At 41.0% G+C, this 25,178-nt stretch overlaps 1 protein-coding gene and 1 pseudogene across 1 annotated transcript in view; both read right to left on the bottom strand.

Annotated features, from left to right (window-relative positions):
- The window catches only part of Rfx8 (regulatory factor X8), an 82,839-nt gene that overhangs the window by 47,355 nt on the left and 10,306 nt on the right, over nucleotides 1-25,178 (bottom strand). Inside the window, exons 3-4 of the mRNA XM_090336087.1 lie at nucleotides 13,276-13,337; nucleotides 9,887-9,973 (exon numbers count right to left, since the gene is read on the bottom strand). Coding sequence (XP_090192213.1) covers nucleotides 9,887-9,973; nucleotides 13,276-13,337 — 149 coding nt within the window. The remainder of the gene's footprint in view (nucleotides 1-9,886; nucleotides 9,974-13,275; nucleotides 13,338-25,178) is intronic.
- LOC150060212 (cytochrome c oxidase subunit FA4 pseudogene) lies at nucleotides 2,032-4,823 on the bottom strand (annotated as a pseudogene).

The following is a 25,178-nucleotide window of genomic DNA, read 5'->3' as shown; positions in this document are numbered from 1 at the left end:
CCTGAGCAGCTGGAATACAGATGTGAGCCACTAGCATCTGCCTATTTTTATGCAAATTTTGGTGAGTCATGGGGCTTGAACTCTGGGACTGACCACTATCCTTGAGCTCTTCAGCCACAGCTCCATTTCCCATTTTCTAGAGATTAAATGGAGATAAAGTCTCACATTCTTTACTGCCTGGGCTGGCTTTGAACTTCATTCCTCAGATCTCAGTAGCTACTGAGTAGGTAGGATTACAGGCTTGAGCCACTGAGCTGGGCTTTTTAATGCAATTTTATATTCTCTGCTTCCACACTGCAGATGAAACTCTGTGCCAGAGAAACTCACAGGATGGGATGGAAGATCAGCCACAGGTGCAAGGAAATCATACGCAAATCACTCAGCCATCAAAGGACTAGTGGGAAGAATATAGATGAAACTATACACAAAAATCAACTTTGTATAGTTCTTTTTTCACAATACCCACCTCTAGATTCTCCTACACTCAAGGCCCTAGCTTCTGGCAGTTACCAATCTATTACCCATTTCAAAAATTTTATTGCAGTTCATGGTGGCTCATGTCTGTAATTCCAGCATTTGGGAAGCTGAGTGGGATTTTGTGAGTCCAGTGCCTACTTGGTCTATACAGAGTCAAAGGTCAGCCTGCACTACATACTAAGACCCTAATCTCATAAAACAAACAAAATGCCAACCTCACCTTTTTCTGTCACTTAAGACTGTTTCAAAGATGGAATCATTTGGTATATAATCTTGGGGTTGTAATTGTTTATTCTTCAATAAAACTTCCTGGAGATTCATCCAAGCTATTGTGTCAATGATTTGCTCTTTTTTTTTTTTTTTTGGTCAGTCTGTGGCTTGAACTCTAGGCTATTGCCCTACACCTGGGCCTGAGTATTGTCTCTGAGTTCTTCAGCTCAAGGCTACCACTCTACCCCTTGAGCCACAATGCCACTTCTGGTTTTCTAGTGGTTAGAGATAAGAATCTCATGGACTTTAGTGCCCGGGCTGGCTTTGAACTGTGATCCTCAGATCTCAGCCTCCAAGTAAGCTAGGATTACAGACATGAGCCACGGGGCCTGGCTAATGATTTGCTCCTTTTTATTGCTGAATATTGTTCAGTGGTATGGATGTACCATTATTTGCTTGCCTAACCTAACTGAATTAATTTTTCCCTCTATAGATTTTTTTTTCCTTTGGTCAGTTGTGGAGCTTGAGCTCTGGGTCTAGGTACTGTCCCTGAGCTCTTCAGCTCAAAGGTTAGTGCTCTACCACTTTGAGCTACAGTGCCACTTCTGGTTTTCTGGTGGTTAATTGGCGATAAGAGTCTACTTTCATGCCCAGTCTGGTTTTGAACCATGATCCTCATATCTCAACCTCCTGAGTAGCTAGGATTACAGGTGTGGGCCACCAATGCCTAGCTAAGGTGACATTTTTGTGGATGTTTTTTTCTTTCATTTTGCTTGGGTCTCTAGTCAGCCCAGCATTCTTTGTTAAAAGGTCACCATCGAATTACTTTGGTACCTTGAGTGGGTTTAATGGGATGCAGTTCTACATTCTCCTCTCTGTTCCATTGACTTGATTGCTATAGCTGCACAATGTACCTTAATGCCAGCCAGAGCAGTTTCTTTCATTTTATTCTTCTTTGTTAATCTTGTTTGCTACTGTCTCAGCCCTCTTTTGCTATAGTTATTTCTCAGATATCTAGGGAGGGGTAGGAGGAGGGAGGGTGCTCTCCTTAAACTGTGATCCTCCTGCTTATGTCTCACAGTTTTGGGGGGCTAACCCTAAACTGTGATCTTCCTACTTATGCTTCCCATATAGCCTGGACCACAAGCATGTACTATCACACTCAGCTTGGTTTTTTGTTTTTGTTTGTTCAAGTTTAAGAGAGTTATTAATCAGTGTAATAAATCCAACAAATCAACATAAGTATGTCAGGCATTTGCACAGGATATATCCTGGTGAAGTAGAAAATTGTACGGATGGCTTCTGGAAGACCTTCATTTTCAGCAGCTTTATCATGAGGGTTTTTCAAATTTGGAAGTCTGGACCTTCTTTCTTCCATTTGCTGTAGTCCACATTCACGGAGTAGAACTTGCTCTGATCATTGGGACCCAGTTTGTTTCAGGGTTCTGGGTTATTCTTCCTTTCCCAACTAACAGCTGGATTGAACAGAGCCAGGCATGTCACATACAGTGCTGCTCCAGTACTTCTTGCTCCAATAAACACAAAAAGGGAGATCAAGCTCGGATGTTTCTTGGCCTGATCGATGATCTGACAGAGTAAGTTTGCAGCAGAAGCCTGACATTCAAAAGAAGATAAACCTTCCAGGCGAGACTTAAGGCGCCTCTGAACCCCAGCCCATGAGGACGTCCAATGTCACCCCAAGCTTGTTTTGTTCAGAGATGGAAATCTTATTTTTGTCCAGCTAGCCTTGAACTACATCCTCCTGATCTCCACCTCTGGAGTAGCTGGAATTATAGGTATGAGCCACCATGCTTACACCTGTATAGTTTTTTAGAATAAGCTTTTCTTCCCTTTGAGATTTTTATGAACAACCTCAGTAAGAAAGAATGGGTATGCCATACAATTCATTGATTTAAAGAGATGATTCAGTGCTTTCAGCCTATTCACAGGCTTATGCAACCCTGCAAGAAAGAGATAAGGCAGCAGGCATGAGAGAGCTGTGGTCAGAAAGGCCTCACCAGGTTATCTCTTGGCTTGGGTTCACTTTTGGAGGTTTTCCAAATGGTACAGTGTGCCTAGACTCTATGGAATCAGTTTGTGCTGGCATGTAATTTCCCTTTGGTGTCTATCAATTCAGCAAGTGCTAAACAGAAGTGTTAGGTGAGAAGCTCCTGATAAGAACTCTGGATGGCATCTTTAAGGGGTTTCCCTGAGCAAAGTCATTACCCTCATACCACTGCACTCTCCTGGGGACCCACCTGTCAGGGAAAGGGCACAAGGAACTCTTACATAGCTCCTCCAGAATCTCCCTCAACTCTTCTTTCCCCTTATGATGTGACTGTCAATCTTCACTATGTCACTGCCATACATCTCAGCCACAAGTATGAATACATACCAAGTTGCGGGGCGGGGAGGGGATGGGGGGAGTGGTATGTTTCCTACTGGAGCTTCAAAGCTGGAGTTGGTCTTGGGGATTCCCAAGACCATCCAGTGGTGGCGATGGTAAGATTTGTTACAGCAGACCCCAACTCATCAAAATGAGGCAGGAACATTGTTTGGGAGGGAAAAGGAGATGGGAGTAGGCTGCTAGGTGTGCACACATTTAGAATGCATATTAGTCTTTATTATTCCAACTTTAAAGGAGGTAAGTTTTGTTTTTGGCTCATGGTTTCAGTCCCTGGTAACTTGGTCCCTTTTGATTTGGGTTGTCTTGGGTCTATGCAAGCTCAGTACATAATGGCAGAAACACAGGGAAGATGCATGTTCACCTCACAGGTGGGTGAGAAACAAGTGTGCACGAAACAGAGAGAAACAAGGGGCTGGGCTCCCATTAGCCCTTAAGGCCATGCCCCAAGGACCTCGCTTTCTCCTGCTCGGTCCTGTCCCTAGAGGTTCTGTTACCTCCCAGTAGCTCCATAGTTAGTTAACCAAGCTTTCAACATGTGGGCCTCTGGAATATGTGGCTTTTTGTGTATGGCTTATTTTGTTGGGTATTGATTGTGTGTGTGTATTTGTGTTTCGGTCCTAAACACAGGTCCTAGATGCTGTCTTTGAGCTTTTGTGCTCAAAGCTAGCATTCTACCACTTGAGTTACAGCTTTAGTTTTTTTTTTTTTTTTTTTTTTTGGTAGTTAACTAGAGATGAAAGTCTCACAGATTTTCCTTCCTAGGCTGGCTTCAACCACAGTCCTCAGCTCTCAGCCTCCTAAATAGTTAGGATTACAGGAGTGATCCATTAGCTCCTGGGTGATTTTTAACAACTATGTAATATCCCTGGTTATATCCCCAGAAATATTACGTGGTACCTTCCTTTCTTCTGAAGTCTATTTGATTAAATGTGAAGCACCCATTTCTACCTTTCTGGAATAATCCCTAATTGCCTATACTTTCATTCTTTTATTTTTCATCTGCCTATGCCATCAACTTCAAAGTGAATTTCTTGTCAACAGTATGTACTTGAGTCATTTTTCTTTCTTCTTAAATCTGCTTTGCCAAAAGTTCATTTTGATAAGAGTATATACATAGCTCACAATTAAGGCCATTGCTGGTAATTTAGCTATTTCCTTGGATTCTTATCTGTTTTTCATTTTTTTTATTTTTGCCTCTTGATAGTTGAACAGCTTCTTGAATTCCATTTTGATTTAATTACAGTGTTTTTGGTTTATTTCTTTATTGTTTTATAGCAGTTGAGTATTACAGCCACCACGTGGGATTTATTACAGTCTGTTGTTACTGGAGTCTCACCTTTCCCATAAGGTAGAAATTAATTTTTTCCATATACTTTTATTGTAATTAATAGAGAGTTACATTATATTCATCAGATAGAAGGTGCATTACTTCACATACATTGATATAAGGTAGAAATTTAGATCCCTTTATTTCTCCCACCTTAAAATATCATTGCCTTAAGTATGGGATATTATGACTTTTGCTTCACTCATGAAATACGATTTATAAAATCCATAAGGAAAAAGGAGTCTCTTGTACCTTCCCATATTTCTGTCCTTTTTGTTGATTGTCCTTCCCTAATGCTCCAATGCTCCAAGCTTCCTTCTTTGGAGGACTTCGGTGAGACCATCTTTCAGGGTCCTCAGTCTTTGCGTTGCCTGCACCTGAGAATGTCTTTGCATCTTTCATTCCTCAGAGCTGGTGCCAGAAGTTGTGACTTGCTTAATAAGACCGTGCAGGTTTCTAGTGCTAGGACCAGGCAGTCGAGAAACACACACAGATGTTCCTTATCTAATCCACATGGAGTATGGCTAGCTCTCTGGGAGAATTAAAAGTATTTCAGTAAAAACTCCAGTATGCCCTGTCCTCCAGAGCTTCAACAAATCCCCCAAATTCTCTTGTTTCTATTTCCTTCTTTATCTTCCACTCTCCGGCTTGTCCACCGACCTCCACCTTACCTTTCTTGCTATTGTTTAAACTTATCCCTTTGCACATTCTCTTTTTGCTGTCTGGAATGCTTGTCTACAGATCTCTATCTAATTAACCTTTTTTTTTTTTTTTTTTTGCTGGTCCTGGGGTTTGAACTCAAGGCCTGGCTCCTGTTCCTGAGCCTGTCTATGCTCAAGGCTAGTGCTCTGCTACTGGATCCACAACTCCAGTTCTAGATTTTTCTGTTTATGTGTTACTGACGAATTGAACCTAGGGCTTCATGCAGGCTAGGCAAGCACTCTACCACTAAACCACATTCCCAGCCTTGTTCACCTACTTGATTCACATTTTAATTCACACTTCTGCCTACCTGACATTGATAACAGAGATAACTGTGCGATCTATTTTTTTTTTGCCAGTCCTGGGGCTGGAACTCAGGTCCTGAGCACTGTCCTTGGGCTTTCTCAAGGCTAGAGCTCTACTACTTGAACCACAGCACCACTTCTGGCTTTTTCTATGTATGTGGTACCAAGGAATCGAAGCTGGATCTTTGTGCATACTAGGCAAGTACGCTACCACTAGGCCAAACTCCCGGGCCTGCAATCTAATTTTTAAAAGGAATTTGTCACATGGGTCCTTACATAATAGATTATATAATAAAATAGATAACATGTTCATCAATACGGTTCATCTTTGATTACCATTTAGTATACTTCTACCTTTTAAAATGTATCTTAGTCTTTCTTAAAATATATGACTTTGATGGAGAGCAACCCTTCATTCTTGTTTTGTTTTGTTTTGTTTTGCCAGTCATGGGCTTGAGCTCAGGGCCTGAGTCCTGTCCTTGGACTTTCTCAAGGCTAGAGCTCTACCACTTGAGCCTCAGCACCACTTCTGGCTTTTTTCTATGTATGTGGTACCGAGGAATCGAACCCGGGTCTTCTTGCATGCTAGGCAAGCACTTTAACCACTAGGCCAAACTCCCGGCCCCAACCCTTCATTCTTAATGCATTTATAACCATCTCTTATTTGGCCAAGACTTTACAATGTGTCCATTCTTGAGTGTTGGTTGTGTGTTGAACCCATGAGAAAGGACCTGCTAGTGCTCAGATGTCTCTGCTGTCCTTAGCTTTATCCTTCTGTGGCCCTGCCTCCCTCACTGATGATAAAGCCCATTTGTGTTTCTCCACAAAGACCTACCCTAACTCAGCTCCATGACATCTGAAACAAATTCAGGGTCCTTGTGCCCTGATGGCACTGCAGGACTCTCCAGAATGCTGGGGTTCACTGGCTGCTGGGCATTCTGGGAAAATACCAAGACAAGGCCTCAGCTCAGCTCTTCAGGAGTGAAGTCAGTAAGAGAATTACAACAGGAACTGAAATAAATCTTCCTAACTGCTTCTTTCCTACTCTCTTCCCCCTACCTTTTTTAATGTAACTTTTCCATCTTTGTGACTAAGAGATAAATAAAGGGTCTAAGAGGAAGAACAGGTCTGAAGCAGAATGCCAGGACTTTGAGGCTGAGTTTGAAGTTTTGGAAGTTCAGCTGAATCAGTGGAAGGGAAGCTCTTGCTGGCCCAGGCCTGCTGCCCTCATGGTCATCCCACATTCTTCTAAATGACCGCAAGAGCCCTGCATCCACTGCCTTTTCTTCCCTCACTATTTTACTGCCTGCTCTTAATGGGGCAGATATCCTTATCTGTTCCTATAACCATGACAGGGCTCCTTAGAGTCACATATAACAAAACGTTTTTATTTTTCAGAGTTCTGGAGGTTAAGAGGTCTAAGATGGTGGTGGCAGAAGATTTTGATGTCTGGTGCTACCCCTGCCTGCCTCAAAGATGATGCCTTTTTTGGCTATGCCTTTCCATGGGATAAAGCAAAAGAGCAAGAGGACAAATACTGTATCTTCGCATGGGAAGGGCCTCAGATGGGAAGGCTCCAGGGCTCTATGAAGCCTGTTTTATTTGTTCGTTTGCTTGCTTGCTTGCAGCAGTAGGATTTGAAGTCAGTGCTTCACATTTTCTAGGCAAGTGCTCCTACTGCTGTGTCATGCCTTCTGTACTGATTTTTGCTGGTTACTGTTGAGTTAAAGTCTAGTTTCCCGCCCCAACACACATGTGTGTGTAATCCACCTATGTCATGTTTCATATGTAGCCAGAATAACAGGCATGTTCCATGGTTCCAGGACCAATGGGTTCAAGTTTCATGTAAAATTGTATTTGTATAGAAACTAAGTTCATCTATATACTATTTTATATTGTTGTATCCCAGAACTGGGTGTGAATTTGGGGCCTTACATAGCCATGTAAGCTATCTTGCTCACAGATGGTACTCTACCATTGGAGCCATGACTCCAGTCCAGCATTTTGCAGATAAATTAGAGATGGAGTCTTGACTTTTCTGCCTGAGCTGGCAGAAACCTCTGGATCTCAGCCTCCCAAGTAGCCAGGATTACAACCAGTGCCCAGCCTTCCCTTATAAGTCAATTCTAGATAACTTTATACTATCTAATAATAATTATGCTATTTAGCATGGAGTCCATGGTTTCCCTCATCTATAATTAGTGTATGTCTAGGATAGTCCTAGCAGATAATCACAATAGCACAATAACTTTGAATATATGACTATGTAAAATGATACTATTTGAAATGAACTCCAAGATATGGAAACAAGAGGTTATTTTATTTTATTTTTAGTGTACTGTTTTCAGTTATTTATTTTTTCTTTTGTCCCTGGTTTATTCTCTGTGGTCACTGTCTTGGATTTTGGGACCCCTTGTCTTGTATATAGTTTATCTGATTTGTGGAAGAGAACTGGAACCACAGAAATGGTGACAAAGGGTGAACCACTGAAACGTCGAAACTCACTAGGCACTCTGTTGGAAATGAACTTTACAACTTGGGGAGAAGGCAATTGGGGGAAGTTAAAAAAAACAAGGGAAGGAGTAACACTGTTTAGAAAGAAATATGCTCATTACCTTACTTGTATAACAATAACCCCTTTATAACAACAGCAACAAAACAATAAGAATGCTGTTTAGGAAACAGTAACAGAAAAAAAAAACCCATTTGTACATGGTTAGTATAATGCAGTGACTGTAGGTCTAACTACCAAGTACACGAGCTGAGGTTGTTCAAGCTGTGGACATGAAACCCTCCAATACATTGAGCCAACTACAATCGCAGTGTCATATGATGAGGGCTTAAAGAAAATACCAGGAATCCCAAAGTACAAGTTTAGAGAATTCAAAAGAAGAATTAATAAGGTTGTGTCAAGGATAGCTTGATACTTCATACAGATTCGTGTGTGTGTGTGTGTGTGTGTGTGTGTGTGTGTGTGTGTGTGTTGGTACAGATTCGTGTGTGTGTGTGTGTGTGTGTGTGTGTGTGTGTGTGCTGGTACTGGGGCTTGAACTCAGGGACTCATGTTCTCATTTTGCTTTTTTCTCTCAAATCTGGAGCTCTACCTCTTGGGCCACAGCTCCACTTCAGCTTTTTGCTGGTTAATTGGAGACAAGAATCTTATGGACTTTTTCGCTCAGTCTGACTTCAAACAGGAATCCTAAGATCTCAGCTTCCTGGCATGCTAAGATTCCAGGCAGGAGCCACTGGTGCCAGTGGCTCTCTTCATACAGAGTCTGCCTGACAGTATTCTAAGCTAAAGTAAGTGAAGAGACAGAGGCATTTTGGGGCGAGGTTATAATTCTAAGTTGAGATTTCCCCAAACTTAGTGTGAGATTCAGTGGGTCATCTAAATGGAATGTCCTGTGAAGAGTTGGGAGTGGGAGGGGAGAGGATGCGTGAGGGAGGCAATGGTGATAAGGCAGGAGGTGTGTTGAAGCCAAGAGGTGGGCAGTAACAGGAATTACCAAGAGCAGACTTTGGGAAGTGTCTGCTCTTAATGAGAAAGGAAGCTGGGAAGCCAGAGGGGATGTCATGTTGCATAATGGCATCCCAGTAAAGATGACCTAAAAGTAGGTGAAATATAGGTCAGGCACGTTCATGGGTGAAAGACATGATTCCTTGTCAAAAATAAGCAGAAAACAAAAAATCAGGTTTGGAGTTGTGGCTCAAGTGGTAATGTGCATTTTACCTTGCAATGACATGACCCCGAAATAACATCTAAAATTAAAAACAAAAAAAGTATCCAAAGAAATGGACTGAAAGTTGACTTTTCTGGCCAATAACATGGCCAGAGATTGACAGAATGGGTTAATGTGATGCATGTTTTTTCATCCTTAAGAAAGGCTTGGGGCCAGGATTTGGACTAGTGGTAGAGTGCTTGCCTAGCATGTACAAAGACCTGGGTTCGATTCCTTGGTACCACATACGTAGAAAAGCTGAAGTGGTGCTGTGGCTCAAGTGACAGAGAGCTAGCCTTGAGGAAAAAGCCCAAGGATAGTGCTCAGGCTCAGGGTTCAAGCCCCAGGAGTAGAAAAAAAAGAAAGGAAGAAAGGCTTAAAGTAGGGCACCAGGGACTCATGCCTGTAATCCTAGCTACTCCGGAGGATGAGATCTGAGGATCACAGTTCAAATCAAGCCCAGGCAGAAAAGTCTGTGAAACTCTTATCTCCAATTAACCCCCAAAAGGTCAGAAGTAAAGGTGTGAGTCAAATGGTAGAGTATCCGCTTTGAGTAAAAAAGATAAGGGACAGCACTCAGGCCCTGAGTTCCAGTCCCAGTACCAGCATCAATAAATAAGTAAATAAATAAAATAGTTAATTAATTAAAATCATAAAAGAAACCTGAAGCCTGATAGAAAAATAAAGTACGGATGACTCTCATAGTAAATACATTTGTACCTAAGTAACAGACACTCACCTGTGACAGCCTTTTTTACCCAGTAGATAACAGTACTGAGTGTAGAAGAAAGAACTTTTCTTGATGTAGAGTCCATCATAATGATACCTGAAGATGGAAAGTAAACTTTGAAATTCTGTTCAACTACTTACATGCTGTGTGGAAGGTATAGAGAAGCCAATAGATGAAGACCCAGCTCTTATCATTGACCCCATTTATTAAGAAAGCCCGACCATGCTGAGTTAGGTGAACAGAGAGTTTCCTGGTCCAGCCTGCCCACAGCTTGCAGTGATAGCTCAACTTAGAATTTCTGCTCTTTGTAATGGCTTGAGTTACCATGTTTCTACTTCATGAAGCTGTAAAAGTGATCTGTACTCAGAGCAAACGATGCTGTGAATTATTTATTTATCTGGTTTTATTATTTATTATTTATTTGTGAAGTCAGGGCCTGGGGCATTGTCTCCGAGTAATTTTGCTCAAATCGAGCCACTTCTGGTTTTCTAGTGGTTAATTGGAGATGAATCTCATGGATTTCCTGCCATTATCCTCAGCTCTCAGCCTCCCGAGGAGCTAGGATTACAGGTGTGAGCCACCAGCTCCCTGTTACTTTATTATCTTTGAGCAGATATGCAGAAAAGTTTAAGCCAACATGTGCTTATGAATAGAATGCGTTTTGATCAGTGTCTCCCTCTCCTTCATTCGCTCCCATCACACCCTCCCCTCAATCTTCCTACTTTAATTTTCACATATACACATTAAATATAAGGGCTCCATTCTCTTCTCCTCTCCATGTGTTCATCCCTCTTTCCTTTGATCTCCATTTGTTCTTCCCCCACTTCAAGTTCCAACCTCCTGGTATTTCATCTTGTTAGATTGTAAATAAGTTGTTCAAAGAAGTTACACTATTGGAATTCTCCATACGTCTATCATACTTTATTAATACATGTCTCTATATGCATATGGCCCTGTAAATGTTTGCACACATATATTTATGAATCAGAGAAAACAAGTGGCCTTTGTTTCTCTGAACCTGACTTAACACACTTAATGTATTTTTTTCTACCTAATGAATGAGTAAAATACCATTATATGTGAGTGTGTGTGTGTGTGTGTGTGTGTGTGCGACATTTTCTTGATCCATTTTTCCACTGAAGTGCATCTGAGCTGTTTCTATAACTTGTCTATGGTGCAGCAGTGAATGAGGCTGTGCAAGTGTCTTAACTGTGGATTGTAAATTGGAGTCTATTACCAAATTAGCAATGTGGGGTACAGCACTTGTACCATGCTGAGGAGCAGACATGGGCTGGAGCTCCCAGGAAGCCTATGATGGAAACAAGCATTGGCTTTGTGTCCAGCACATTTTCCATTTGATGTGAGTTTCTCAGGCTATAACCCAGTCAAAGGACTTCCTGCATCGCTGGCAGAATGAGCTGTGGGTTCTCCCTCTGCCTTCTCAGTCTCCACAGTCACCTTGGCAGTGCTACTACCACTTGAATCTGTGACCAGTCTTTCCAGCTGCCCGGTCTCTGCACATACCAGAAGACTACGGGAACCTATCTAGGCTCATGACTGCTTGGGGTTATATTGGTAAACTCACAAAGTTTACCACGTCTTCTTAGTTACCTTCTGAGGTGGCTGACCCTTTCTCTGATTTTCCCCGATTTGTCATCTTGATTTAAAACAACCAACCAGTGATAATAATAACTGAGTAACAACTATGCTCACTAGGTGCCTGATAATGCCTGATAATTCTTGTGAAAACTCTATTTGCTAAATGGATCCTTACAAGTTTTCACTCAAGGAATCTGTTATTCTATGTACTTACTTAAGTATATCCATAATATATAGCCACATGTCCAAATATTTAAAGCTAATACCCAAAGATACATGTATAAATTATATATATGGAGTATATACATATTATATAAATTTGTAAGAAATCAGTGACCAATGTTTGAATCTAGTGTTGCCTGAAGAGTTTTCAGCATGAAGATTTAACTTGAATTCAAAGACATGTTTAGAAAGCTATTTGTAGCTTGCCTTGTGCTGCATAATTTGTCATTTATTTTCTGACTTCCCAGACCCTCTTTTTTTTTCCTGTCCTGGGGCTTGAACTCAGAGCCTGAGCACTGTCCTTGGGCTTTTTCAGGACTAGAGCCACTTGCGCCACAGTACCACTTCTGGATTTTTTTTTTTTATGTATGTGGTACCGAGGAATCGAACCCGGGTTGTCTTTATTTTCATATATTTTTATTGTAATTAATAGAAGGGTTACATTATATTCACCAGATAAAAGGTGCATTATTTTACAAACATTGATACCCTTTCTCATGTCTTGATCCCTATTTCCCTCACCCCACCCTGCCCCTCATCTTGTTTTCCCCCATTCCCTGTTCTTTTTTGTTTTTTTTTGTGGGTCATGTGGTTTGAACTTGGCCTGGGTGCTGTCCCAGAGCTCTTCAGCTCAAGAACCACCCTACCCCTGGGCCTGGGCGGTGTCCCTGAGCTCTTCAGCTAAAGGCTAGAGTCCTACCCTTGAGCCAAGCCACACTTCCCATTTTCTAGACGTTAATTGGAGATAGATAAGAGTCTCAGGTCCTTTTATGCCAGAGCTGGCTTTGAACCTTGATCCTCTGATCTCAGCCCCCTGAGTAGCTAGGATTACAGGCTGAGCCACCACGCCCGGCTTCTTTTTTTTAAATATATTTTTATTGTAATGAATAGAAGGGTTACATTATATTAGCCAGATAGAAGGTGCATTACTTCACAAACATTGCTACCCCTTCTCATGTTTTTGTCCCCATTTCCCTCCCCTAATCCCTCCCCTCATCTTGTTTTCCACCTTCCCTATCCTATTTCAAATAAACATATATACATCAGATAACAAGATAAGATACTATAACAATATGAAATAACCAAGGAACAACAAAAGAGATGAGAAATAACATAGAATGTTAAGAACAACAATCACACATTGTGTGGCTCTTGCTTTTATATCCTGGAGGTCCTTTCATTTAGCCTCATCCTATATGGCCTTATATACCTAGGTTTTGCCCTATTGTAAACCTCTGCTAGGAGAGTCCAAGGTTTATACTAATTATGACAAATGACAAACCTGGGTCTTCTTATAAGCACTCTATCACTAGGCCACACTCGCAACCACAGACCCTCACTTTTTTTTTTTTTAAATTCAGTCCTGGGGCTTGATCAGGGCCTGGGCACTGTCCTCAGACACTTTTTTCTCAAGGATGGCACTCTGCCACTTGAGCCATAGAAGCACTTCCATTTTTTTCTGTGTATGTGGTGCTGAGGAACAGAACCCAGGGCTAGGTTAGCACTCCACCACTAGGCCATGCTGCAGGACCTAGACTCTCATTTTTCAACCCCTGAACTAAAAGTAATGAGCTCACCTGGTACTTCCCCTGGTGCCCAGCCTCCGGGTGCCAAGATCAGGAAAGACCAAGTGTACCAGCTGAAAGAAGAAGCCAGATTTGAAGATGTAATGGGAAAAGTAAGAAATAAATGTTAAATTTCTTAGCTTACCATTTGTAAATTGCATTTCCTCTTTGCTGATGGTAAAGAAAAATAAATATAAGCAAAATTTGTGAAAAGAAAAAACAAAAAACAAGAATCAGACCATTTTACAAAATGAAAGATGCTGCTCAGAGAAAACTGCATTTAAATCTTAACATCAGAACGAGCTAAGTGGGTGTGATCACTAAGAATAAAAATAAAATTTTAAAATGTCTGGTAGCTGGGCACAGTAGTTCGCACTTGTAATCCTAGCTACTCAGAAAGCTGATATCTGAGGATCGCGGTTCAAAGCCAGCCTGGGCACTGAAGTCTGTGAGATTCTTATCTCCAATTAACCTTTAGAACACCGGAAGTGAAGCAGTGGCTTAAGGGGGGAGGGTGGTAGCCTTGAGTTGAAGAGCTCAGGGACAACAACCAGGCCCAGAGTTCAAGCCCCCTGACCAACAAAAATAAAATTGTCTGGTGTTCATGGCTCATGCCTATAATCTTCACTATTCAGGAGGTCGAGATCTAGAGGATCAAATTCTGAAGTCAATCCTGGCAGGAAATCTTCAAGATTCTATTTTCAACTAACCAGAAAATAACTGGAGGGAAGATATGGCTCAAGTGGTAGAGCATCAACCTAGAAAGCAAGTCAAATGAGCCCCAATGGCAATACAATTACCTCAATGCCATTTCTTCTAGTAGTTTTTAATATCTCAATACGAGTACATACTATATAATTGGCATGCCTGCCGCTCTGCAATATACCATAGCTGGTTCCCTCTGTCATTAAGAACTCCCTAGAAACAGGTTAATATTTGCATCACAAATCCATCCCATCAGCTGCTGCAGTTCTATTGTTTTCTTCTTTTTGCCCCTGAAGTGATAATCATTGTTATTTTCATCATTTATTTATTTAGTTAATTCTAAGTAAATGCTATTATAGTGCTTCAGTGCATAACCCCTTCTGATTTAACACCTCAGCTCCCAGTTCGTTTGACATGCCTTTTATTGAAGGGAACTGAGGCACTTTATTGAAGTGCCTGAGGCACTGATGCTATGCCAGTTCACTTATCAGATGAGATTAAATGGCAGACATGGGGTACAACCCCACACCTGTTGAATGTGAAAATCCTGGATTGAAATGAAATTACAATTTGAAAATACATAGAATATTTCATCTCAAGCATTATAGCCTGAGATTTCACCTCACCCCAGTTAGACTGGCCATCATCAAGAAAACAAACAACAAATGTTGGTGAAGATGTGGCCAAAAGAAATTCATACACTGTTGGTGAGAATGGAAACTTGTTCAGCTACTTTGAAAGAATTCTGGAGGTTCCTCAAAATTCTAAACATAGGGAGCAAAATGGCGCCGAAACAATAGGGAGCCAGCCTAGCTCTCTCTCACAAAAAGAGAGAATCAGGGAATCCCATGAGCCAACTATCTTAAGAAATCCACAACTGTAAATTCAAGAAGAAGTGGAGAAGTATACAAATTGGAAAAGAAACACAGATAAAGCTTATATCTAACGCTCTCAAAGAATCTGAAATGCAAGGACCGCTCCCCAATCCCTTCCTGTGGGCTCCAAGCCACAAAAGAAGCCCAGAACTCCAGCAAAGTGTGGAATCCAGTCTCAGGAATCCCACACAGACTGGGCACAGGCAGCCCAGACAGCGGCGGAGACCAAAGGGGAGGCGAACTACCTCCAACACCATGGAGCAGCTCACGTCAAACCCCAACGAGGCGAACCTACAACAACAGTCCCAACTCCTACGCAGAGGAAATCGCAACAGCAAATCACGAAATATATAAATAATCAAAGTCCCACACAAAGCCCAAGAGGAAACAAGAGTGAAGGGATAAGAGAGATGTCACCATCCAAAGAAATGACACCTGAAGACACACAAAACATGACTCTGTTCAAGGAGATGATTGCGGACATGACTAAAGAGATCAAAGCAGATTTCTAAAAACAATTCCAGGAACATAGCAGGAAATCACCAAGGAGCTCCTCGATCTCAAAAGAAAAATAGAAAAAATTTATACTTCCCTAGAAGAAAAGATTAATACCCTCAGAGCAGACATGATCAGCTCAGTGTCCACAATGCAAACAAAAATGGAAGCATTAAGCAACAGATTGACTGAGATGGAGAATAGGACATCAGGAACGGAAGATAAAACAAAAAAACCTGGAACAGAGGATCATCAGTCTGGAGAAATCAGTCAGAATTCACCAAAGAGAACTCCAGGACCAGGCAGATGCCGCCAGGAAATCTAATATTCATATAATAGGAATCCAAGAAGGGGAGGAATTTCAAAATAAGAGAATGCAACCCTTATTCACCAAGATCATAGCAGAGAACTTCCCCAACCTCAAAAGGGAAAATACTCACATTATTGAAGGCTTCAGAACTCCAAGCAGGCAAGATCCTAGAAGGAACTCATCTAGACACATCATAGTGAAAACATTAGACCCGAATACTAAGGAGCTGATCTTAAATGCCACAAAAACAAAGAAAAAGCTATACGGAAAAAAATTAGAATAACTGCAAACCCTAAATGCAAGAAAAGCTTGAAAAAATATCATTCATGCCCTGAAGACCAACAACTGCCAACCTAGACTGATATATCCAATCCATTTACATTTGAGGAAGAAACAAGAATATTTCATTCCAAAGAGAAGCTATATGAACACATGTACCAGCATTACAAAAAGTATTAAATAATCAAGAACAAATTGAAGAACAGCAAGAACTCCCATCAAGAAGCTATCACCTATAAATCACTAAACACAAAGGGGGAAAAAAGAGAGAGAAAGAAACTTAGAAGTAAAAATAATGACAATGGGCACTAACCACTTCTCCATAATTTCCCTAAATGTGAATGGGCTGAACAATCCAATCAAAAGACACAGAATGTCAGACAGAATTAAGAAAGAAGACCCATCCATATGTAGCCTCCAAGAGACCCACCTCACTACCAAAGGCAGAAACAAACTCCAAGTGAAAGAATAGAAAAGAATTTTCCACTCCAAAGTACCGTGCAAAAAAGCTGGAATAGCAATCTTAATCTCTGATAAAATTAACTTCTCAGTAAAATCAGTACATAAAGATAAAGATGGCTACTACATATTAGTAAAGGGTACAATTCATAACTAGAATATTACAGTTATAAATATTTACTCCCCCAACACGGGAGCACCTAAATTCATCAAGCAAACTCTCTTAGAATTATAGAACAAGATAGACTCAAACACAGTCATAGTGAGAGACTTCAATACGCCACTCTCACCAAATGATAGGTCAACTCAACAAAAGATAAGCAAAGACACCACGACTTAAATGACACCATAGCCCAACTGGGCTTAACAGATATACACAGAATCTTCCATCCAACAGCAAAACTTCATACATGTTTCTCAGCAGCATATGGAACATACTCCAAAATAGATCATATAATAGTTCATACAGAAAACTTAAGCAGATAGAAGAGGACTGATATAATCCCATGCATTCTATCTGATCACAGTGGAATCTGACTACTTCTGAACAATACAATAAAAGGTAAAAATCATTCAAACACTTGGAAGCTGAACAACACGCTTCTGAATAACTCCTGGGTTACAGAACAAATCAAAGAAGAAATTCAAAACTTTCTTGAAGGTAATGACAATCAAGATACATCACAAAGGAACTTATGGGACACAGCAAAGGCAGATCTAAGGGGCAAATTTATCACACTAGGAGCCCAAATTAAAAAGACAGAAGAAGAGCATGTAAATAACCTAAAGAAGAAATTGAAGCACCTAGAGGAACAGGAAAAAGTTAATTCTAAAACAACTAGAAGGACAGAAACAACAAAAATAAAATCGGAAATATTAGAGATTGAACTAAGATCTACTATACATAAAATTAATAAATCAAAAAGTTGGTTCTTTGAAAGAGTCAACAGAATTGACAGACCCATGGCAAGATTAATCAAAAAAGGAGAGGGGAAACTCAAATAAACAAGATTAGAGACCCTATAGGATCAATCATGACCGATACCCAAGAAATTCAGTCCATTATGAATAAGTACTACCAGGGCCTATATTCAAAGAAACAGGAAAATCTAGTAGAAATGGATGATTTCTTAAATAAATCTAGACTACCCACATTGAAACGTGAAGAGGTAAACAAATTGAACAAACCAACGTCATACAATGAAATATCAGAAGCAATCAGGGAAATGCCAACCAAAAAGAGTTCAGGTCCAGACAGTTTCACTGCAGAATTCTACAAGACTTTTAAAGATGAAGTAGTACCTATATGCTTGAAACTCTTCTGAGAAATAGAAGCAGAAGGAGCAATATTTAACTCATTTTATGAAGCTAATATTACACTCATCCCGAAACCAGGGCAAGACCCAACAAAAAAAGAGAACTACAGACCTATCTCTCTAATGAACACAGATGCAAAACTCCTCAATAAAACACTAGCCAACAGAATCCAGAAACAAATTTTAAAAATTATACACTACAATCAAGTAGGCTTCATCCCACAGATGCAAGGCTGGTTTAACATTCACAAATCAATTAATGCAATACATCACATCAATAGAGCTAAGGATAAGAATCATATGATAATTTCTCTGGACATGGAGAAGGCATTTGACAAAATACAACATGTTGAAAGCACTAGAAAAAATAGGAATAAGAGGTACATTCCTTAAAATAATTAAAGCCATATATGAAAAACCTACAACCAGCAATATACTAAATGGTGAAAGACTGGAACCATTTACCTTAAAATCAGGAACTAGACAGGGCTGCCCACTCTCTCCATTTCTCTTCAATATAGTGTTTGGACCCTTAGCCAGAGCAATAAGGCAAGAGAAGGAAAACAAAGGGATCCATATAGGGAGAGAAGAAATTAAACTATCCCTATTTGCCGATGACATGATCCTCTACCTGAGTGACCCAATAAGCTCCACTCTCAAACTCCTAGAATTAATAAACCACTTTAGCAAAGTGGCAGGACACAAAATTAACCTGAAAAAATAAGTGGCCTTCTTGTATACCAACAATATGCAAACAGAAGGCAAAATCAAGAAAATGATTTTGGAATTAACTTAACCAAAGATGTAAAGAAATTATTTAATGAAAACTATAAAAGCCTAACAAAAGAAATTAAAGAGGATACCAGAAAATGGAAAGACATCCCATGCTCATGGGTAGGGAGAACCAATACAGTGAAAATGGCTTTACTGCCAAAACTGATACACAAATTTAATGCAATCCCCATCAAAATCCCAAAGACATTCTTTACTAAAATAAAAGATATAATCCAAAGGTTCATATGGAACAAAAAAAGACCTAGAATAGCCAAAACAATTCTAGGCAAAAAGAGCAATGCAGGTGGTATTACAATACCAGACTTCAAAGTCTACTATAGAGCCATGATAACAAAAACAGCATAGTATTGGCACAAAAATAGACCAGAAGATCAATGGAACAAAATAGAAAATCCAGAAACAGAACCACATACCTATAGTCAACTTGTATTTGACAAAGGAGACAAAGATATACAGTGGAACAAACACAGTCTATTCAATTATTGGTGCTGGCAAAACTGGGCAGCCACATGCAGAAAGTTAAAAATTGATCCCAGCCTGTCGCCATGCTCAAGCCTTAACTCAAAATGGATCAAAGACTGGAACCCTTGAAACTGCTATACGATAGAATTGGAGAGATACTGGAACTCATAGGCACAGGCAAAAGCTTCCTGAACAGAATCCCAGGGTCACAATAGATTGGAGAGAGACTCGATAAATGGGGCTACCTAAAAATAAAAGTTTCTGCACAGATAAAAGTATAGCTACTAAAGTAGAATGACAGCCAACCAACTGGGAAAAGATATTTACCAAAAAACATCAGACAAATGCTTAATATCCAGTATCTACAGGAAACTCAATAAATTAATCCCCCCCCCAAACCCAACAAGCCAATCACTAAATGGGCAAGGGAACCAAAGAGAGTCTTATCAAAAGAAGAGGTTAAAATGACAGAAAAGCATATGAGAAAATGCTCATCATCCATGGTCATAAAGGAAATGCAAATAAAAACAACCCTAAGATACACCTCACTCCAATAAGAATGGCCAAGATTTTGAACTCAGTGACAGATGCTGGCAGGGTTGTGGAGAAAAAGGAACCCTACTGCACTGCTGGTGGGATTATAAGCTAGTTCAGCCACTCTGGAAAGCAGTGTGGAGGTTTCTTAAAGAACTGAAAATAGACCTTCCCTATGATCCTGCCATACCACTTCTGGGCATCTATCCTGAACATCATGACCCAGGATGTGATAAGGAGACCTGCTCAGCTTTGTCCATCTCTGCACTATTCACAATAGCCAGGTGATGGAAACAACCCAGATGCCCGATTGCAGATGAATGGATACAAAAAGTGTGGTATATACATACAATGGAATTCTACATAGCCAATAGCCAAGATAAAATAATGGCATTCGCAGGGAAGTGGATGAATCTAGAGAGAATCATGTTGAGTGAAACAAGTCAAGACAAGGAACAAAAGGCACACGGTATCCTTAGTATGTGGCTATTAGATCCACACAGTACAAGAGTGAGGACTTCATATTTGTGTACCCAATGCTATGGACATGGTATTGGAAATATAAACACAACTACATAGGCATAAAAATTTATGACTCTATAGACATAATGTTTTATTACATAGATTAATATGTATCTATAACATACAAACCCTCAGCCTAATTTTAATTATATTCTAGAAATCTAAGTGCCAGTGATTGTATATAGAGATTCCCTTCTTGTATACTTGTTAGTTCAATACGTCATTTGAAATATGATGTAAAAATCAATGTTAATAAATTCTGTAATATAAAAAATCTAAACATAGAGTTTTCCTATGACCTAGCAATCCCAACCCCGGGTATTTATCTAATAGAACACAAACAAGGTTAGAGTAAAACAACCAGCCCATCCAGGTTCACTATCGTACTATTCACCATGGCCAAACTATAGTGTCTGCCTAGATGCCTCCAGATGGATTATGGATCAATAAAATGTGATATATACACACAATGGAATTTTACTCACCCATTAGAAAGAATATTATACCATTCATTAGGAAATGGAAAGACTTGGGAAAATTATATTAAATAAAATCAAGCCAGACCCAGAGAAACAAAGATTATATGGTTTCCTTCATTTGTGGTAGATAGAAGGTTCTGATAAATCTATAAGTAAACACACTGGGTGATATGCAAGTGGTTATAGATGGATTAAGATGAAGTATAATAGACTCTACAGAGAGCTCAAATAATATATTTTTTTAGGAAGACTAGGTCAAAGTCCAACAAAATCAACCACAGAAAATGGATACTTCCAAGAGGGGGCTGAGGACAAGGAGGAAGAGGTAGAAGTGTGAAGGGGAGAAAGGGGGGAAATGTACTCAAGAATTCATCATATATACCACAAAAAGAAGACAAAAGGGGGCGTGGGTTGAAGAAGGGTGGATAGGATTGGTGACACTGATCAAGGTGCATTGTATTCATAACTGCTTTTTCATATGGTATTTCCTTTGTACATCTGCTTAAAGAAATTCTTTAAAATATGAAAAAAGAAAATACATAGTAGGAAAGCCATCATGTTAGCAATGTCAAGAAATGACCTTACATTTCTCTCCCTCCCTCCCTCCCTCCCTCCCTTCCTTCCTTCCTTCCTTCCTTTCTTCCTTCCCTCTATTCTTTTTCATTCCTTTTGTGTGGGTACTTGGGATCAAGCCCAGGGGCTTGTGTTCTTGCTTGACTTTTTCACTTAAGGCTAGCTCTCTACCCTTTAAGCCACCTCTCCACTTTCAATGTTTTGCTGGTTAATTACAGACAAGAATCTGTTGAATTTGTCTCCCCAGGCTGGGTCTAAATGACAATTCTCAGATGTGAGCCTCCTGAGCAGGTAGGATTATAGGTGTGAGCCCCTAGCACCAGGTTGATTTTACATTTTCTGCATTATCACCCAGCCCTGCTTCGCCTTGATTTCAAGTTCCATCCTTATTTTCCTAGAAGCCCCTAACAGCAGGATTTGACAACTATGAAACAGGAAATGTCCTGGCTTCCTCCTTAAGGAGGCCAATACAAACCCAGGTGCAAAAGAGGCAGATTCCTATGTTCCTGTTTGCAAAATGAAATCAACATACAAATGGTGAGAACCTCCAGAGATGTTTAGAAATCAGGCAGCAGGCTCAAGTGAAGCCTGGGGAGTGATCTGCTCTTCTGAAAGGAGAAGCTCCTGGCTGCCTGCATCAACTCAGGTTCCTAGCTTCTCTTCGAGTTCATCTTAAGAGCAGGCACATGATAGCTTTTTACTAAAAAAAATCCTTCTACAGGAGCTGGAGGCTCATGCTTGTAAATCAAAGTTACATGGGAGGTTGAGACCCAGTAGTCCATGGTTCAAGGGCAGACTGGAAAGAAAAGTCTAGGGATGGGCTGAGACTCCTGTGGATACTGGCCAGTGACTTCAGTGGCTGAGAAGACAGTGCTCAAGCCCTAAGTTCAAATCCTAGTCCTGGCAAAAAAAAAAAAATAATGGAAAAAAACAAAAAGGAACATGAGTAAAACCTGTGCAGCCTCTCTCATCTTCCCCGTGGGACTAGAGACCATCCAACCAACACATGGCCTACATTACGTTATGGTGGCCGAGTATGGAGGAAAGCAGCATGGCGGACAGGAAGCAGAGAACAAGGAGGGGACTAGGAACTGGTTATGACCTTCAAAGGCACACCCTCAATGACGTCCACACCAGTCTCCATTTCCTGAACTTTCCAGAACCTCACCCTAATAGTGTCACTACATGAAGACTCGGCATCCAACCCCACATGAGCCTGTGGGGAACATTTCATACTCAAACCATAACAAGTTCTCTGTGGCCACCAAGCTAGAAGAGATGCGGAAACGATTTCTACCTTTGTTGTTTGTGTATTTGGCAGTACTGGGGTTTGAACTCAGGCCTCATACTTCCAGATTTTCTACCTCTTGAACCCACCCTCAGTCCTTTTAGTCTTACTTACTTTCCAGCTAGCCTGTTGTATATTTGCTCAGAGCCAATATAGAACCTCGCTCCTCCTACTTCTGCCTCCCTCAGGTAGAATTACAGGCATGGGCCTTCAGGGAAATGCTTCACCTGAAAATGACTCCACTGTAAATCATGGTCAAGGTTTTGATATTATCTGGGACTGGATCAATTAGAGTGACATCATCTAATTAGACTTTGGGAAGGAGATGGGGGACAGGGAATCCTTCTAACAACCAGAAGGTCTAAAGCAACATGGGAAATGAAGGTGAAATCTCTGCTTCCTCTTTGGCTCCCCGAGCTCCCACGTGTATGTATTTTTTTATTTGTTTGTTTTTATTATTTTGTCCATCACGAGATTTGAACTCTGGGTCTGGACACTCTCCCTGAGCTCTTCAGCTCAAGGCTACTTCCCTACTTATTGAGCCACAGTGCCACTTCCTGTTTTCTGGTGCTTAATTGAAGATAAGAGTCTCATGGACTTTTGTGCCCAAGCTGGCTAGATCCTCAGATCTCAGCCTCCCGAGTAGCTAGGATCACAGGCATGATCACAGGCATGTGCCCGGCTCATGTGCATGTTTGAGTGTGCACATGTGCGTGTAAATGAACCATACAGCTCTATCTTCTACAGGGAGGCTGTCACCAGTATTTATTCTCTCCTTAACATTCCTCTTCCCAGCACAAGGTTGTACTCTTTTTTCTAGTGGGAAAAACATTAGTAAATGTCATTTTAATAGAGGAAATCCTCTTTGGGAAACTCCCTATCCCTGCAGTTTATCATCTGTGGTAAGGGCTGAGGGTCACTCCCACATGCCCAGTGCTGTCACAAAGAGCTCCTCTGGTTGCACAACCACATCTGCACAGGAATTCCCAGCCAGTCAGTGCCATTCCCAGGGGAGGAGGGAGGAAGTGTGAATTGGGTATTTTGTTGTTTCTCTTGTAAACATGCTTTGGGATCCTGTCTGTTTCCCCTTCCCTTCTCCACTCCAGTCACAAATCTAGCATCCCAGGACACCTTCCCAGGATCAGTTCCACCAACTGGCCCATTCTCTAGGCAGACTTCCAGCCACAGCTTAGAGTTAGGACCTCTACATTTAGGGAGTGCATTCCAAGGGAAGAATTTAGATGAACTATGAAATAAGTGTTGGTGTTTCACACCAGAGTATCTCCCTGATTTTTCCCCCCTTTGGAATACTCTACAGCTTGAAACAACTTCACGACAGGATTTTCTTTTAGTGCAGGTATTAAACACATGGATTCCATGTGCTTTCGTACATATTCTATCATTGAACTGGATCCCCCAGCCCTCAGATATGGGCTCCAGGAACTAAATCACTTTATAATAAGATCTTGAAAAGATATGGAAGGAAATCCTTTTGCAGGTTTAGAAAAGGAAGTTAAAGATCATCTTGGAGTCCAAACAAGTCCCACTGAAATCATCCACTTCCCCCATAAGGCTGGCAGGTGGGTGGATAAGAACAGACTGTTGTCTCTGCTACTCAGAGCTCAGAGAAACCTTTGATGAAGTTTCCTAAGATTCCAGAATGATGAAATAGCCACATGTGGGCAAGATGGCATAGTGAAGAGTGAGGCTGGGGAATTACCTGCTGGCTGGAAAACCTTACTGGGAGTCACATTGCAAGATGAAGAGATAACGACATCTGTTTATACAGCTGTGAGATCATCAGGCCAAGACCAGGTGACCTACCTGGGATTTCAAAAGATGCTGCCAAGTACAGCTACAGGTCAGATCCAAAGAGGTGAACACAAAGGAAACACAAAGGGCAGATGAGAGGGGGAAGGGATGTAGGGAGAGAAGGAGGGAGGGAGGGAGGGAGAAAGAAAGGGAGGGAGAAAGAAAGGGAGGAAGGAAGGAAGAAAGGAAGGAAGGAAGGAAGGAAGGAAGGAAGGAAGGAAGGAAGGAAAAGAAAAAAGTAACCCCTATCTTCCGAGCATACCTGAAGCATTTGGGCTGCTCCTTGAAGTTCAAGGGGAAAACTGAAGTGTTAAGGAAGTAGACCAGCAGGCAGATGAAGTTCCAGAGCCAAGAGTGCTCATGGGGAAGGCAGGGAGACGTGAGTTGATCGCAAGCACAGAGCTTCTGTGCATGATTTGAAATTTGTGGAATGAGAATATAGATTGGAAGAATGCCTCTACACTTTCAGTGTTTTGAAATTAAATTTGGAGCCCACACGATTGCTGGTGGGAGGTAACTTGAAGCAACCATCTTGGGAAGGGTTTGATCTTGGCATAGCCAGCCACATACCCTCTGATTCTGTTAACTGACTGATGTAGCCACCCAAGAGAAAGACACCACATGCATACCTGAATCCAGGTATACATGGGGGCTCCCTGTGGTAATGAAAGATAGAGTCTATTGAACTGTCTTGAACCTGAATCCTCCAGACCTTGGCTTCTCCAGTAGCTAGTATTATAGTTGTGAGCCTATGCATCTTTGATTAAAGTATATGTGCTGTGAACCAACTCAACTTTGTCCATTGAAGATGCCTAAAAATGAGAGAAGGAAGAAAGGAGAAAATAAAAGATGCAGGAAGAAAGGGAGGGAAGAAGGGAGGAAATCAAATAGGCAGCTTTGTGACCCTGTGAACAAATTCTTTACAACCCAAATGATTTTAGCCCGTGCTGGATGGCCACCAAAGTGGTACAGATGTGCAGGTTGTAAATGTAACCAAGGCCTCTGACAGAT

Source organism: Megascapheus bottae, chromosome 7, assembly GCF_031878675.1.
Source record: "Megascapheus bottae isolate mThoBot1 chromosome 7, mThoBot2.hap1, whole genome shotgun sequence".
Lineage (NCBI taxonomy): Eukaryota > Metazoa > Chordata > Mammalia > Rodentia > Geomyidae > Megascapheus > Megascapheus bottae.
Note: the sequence above shows the minus strand (reverse complement) of the source record. Positions and strands in the feature narration are given on the sequence as shown.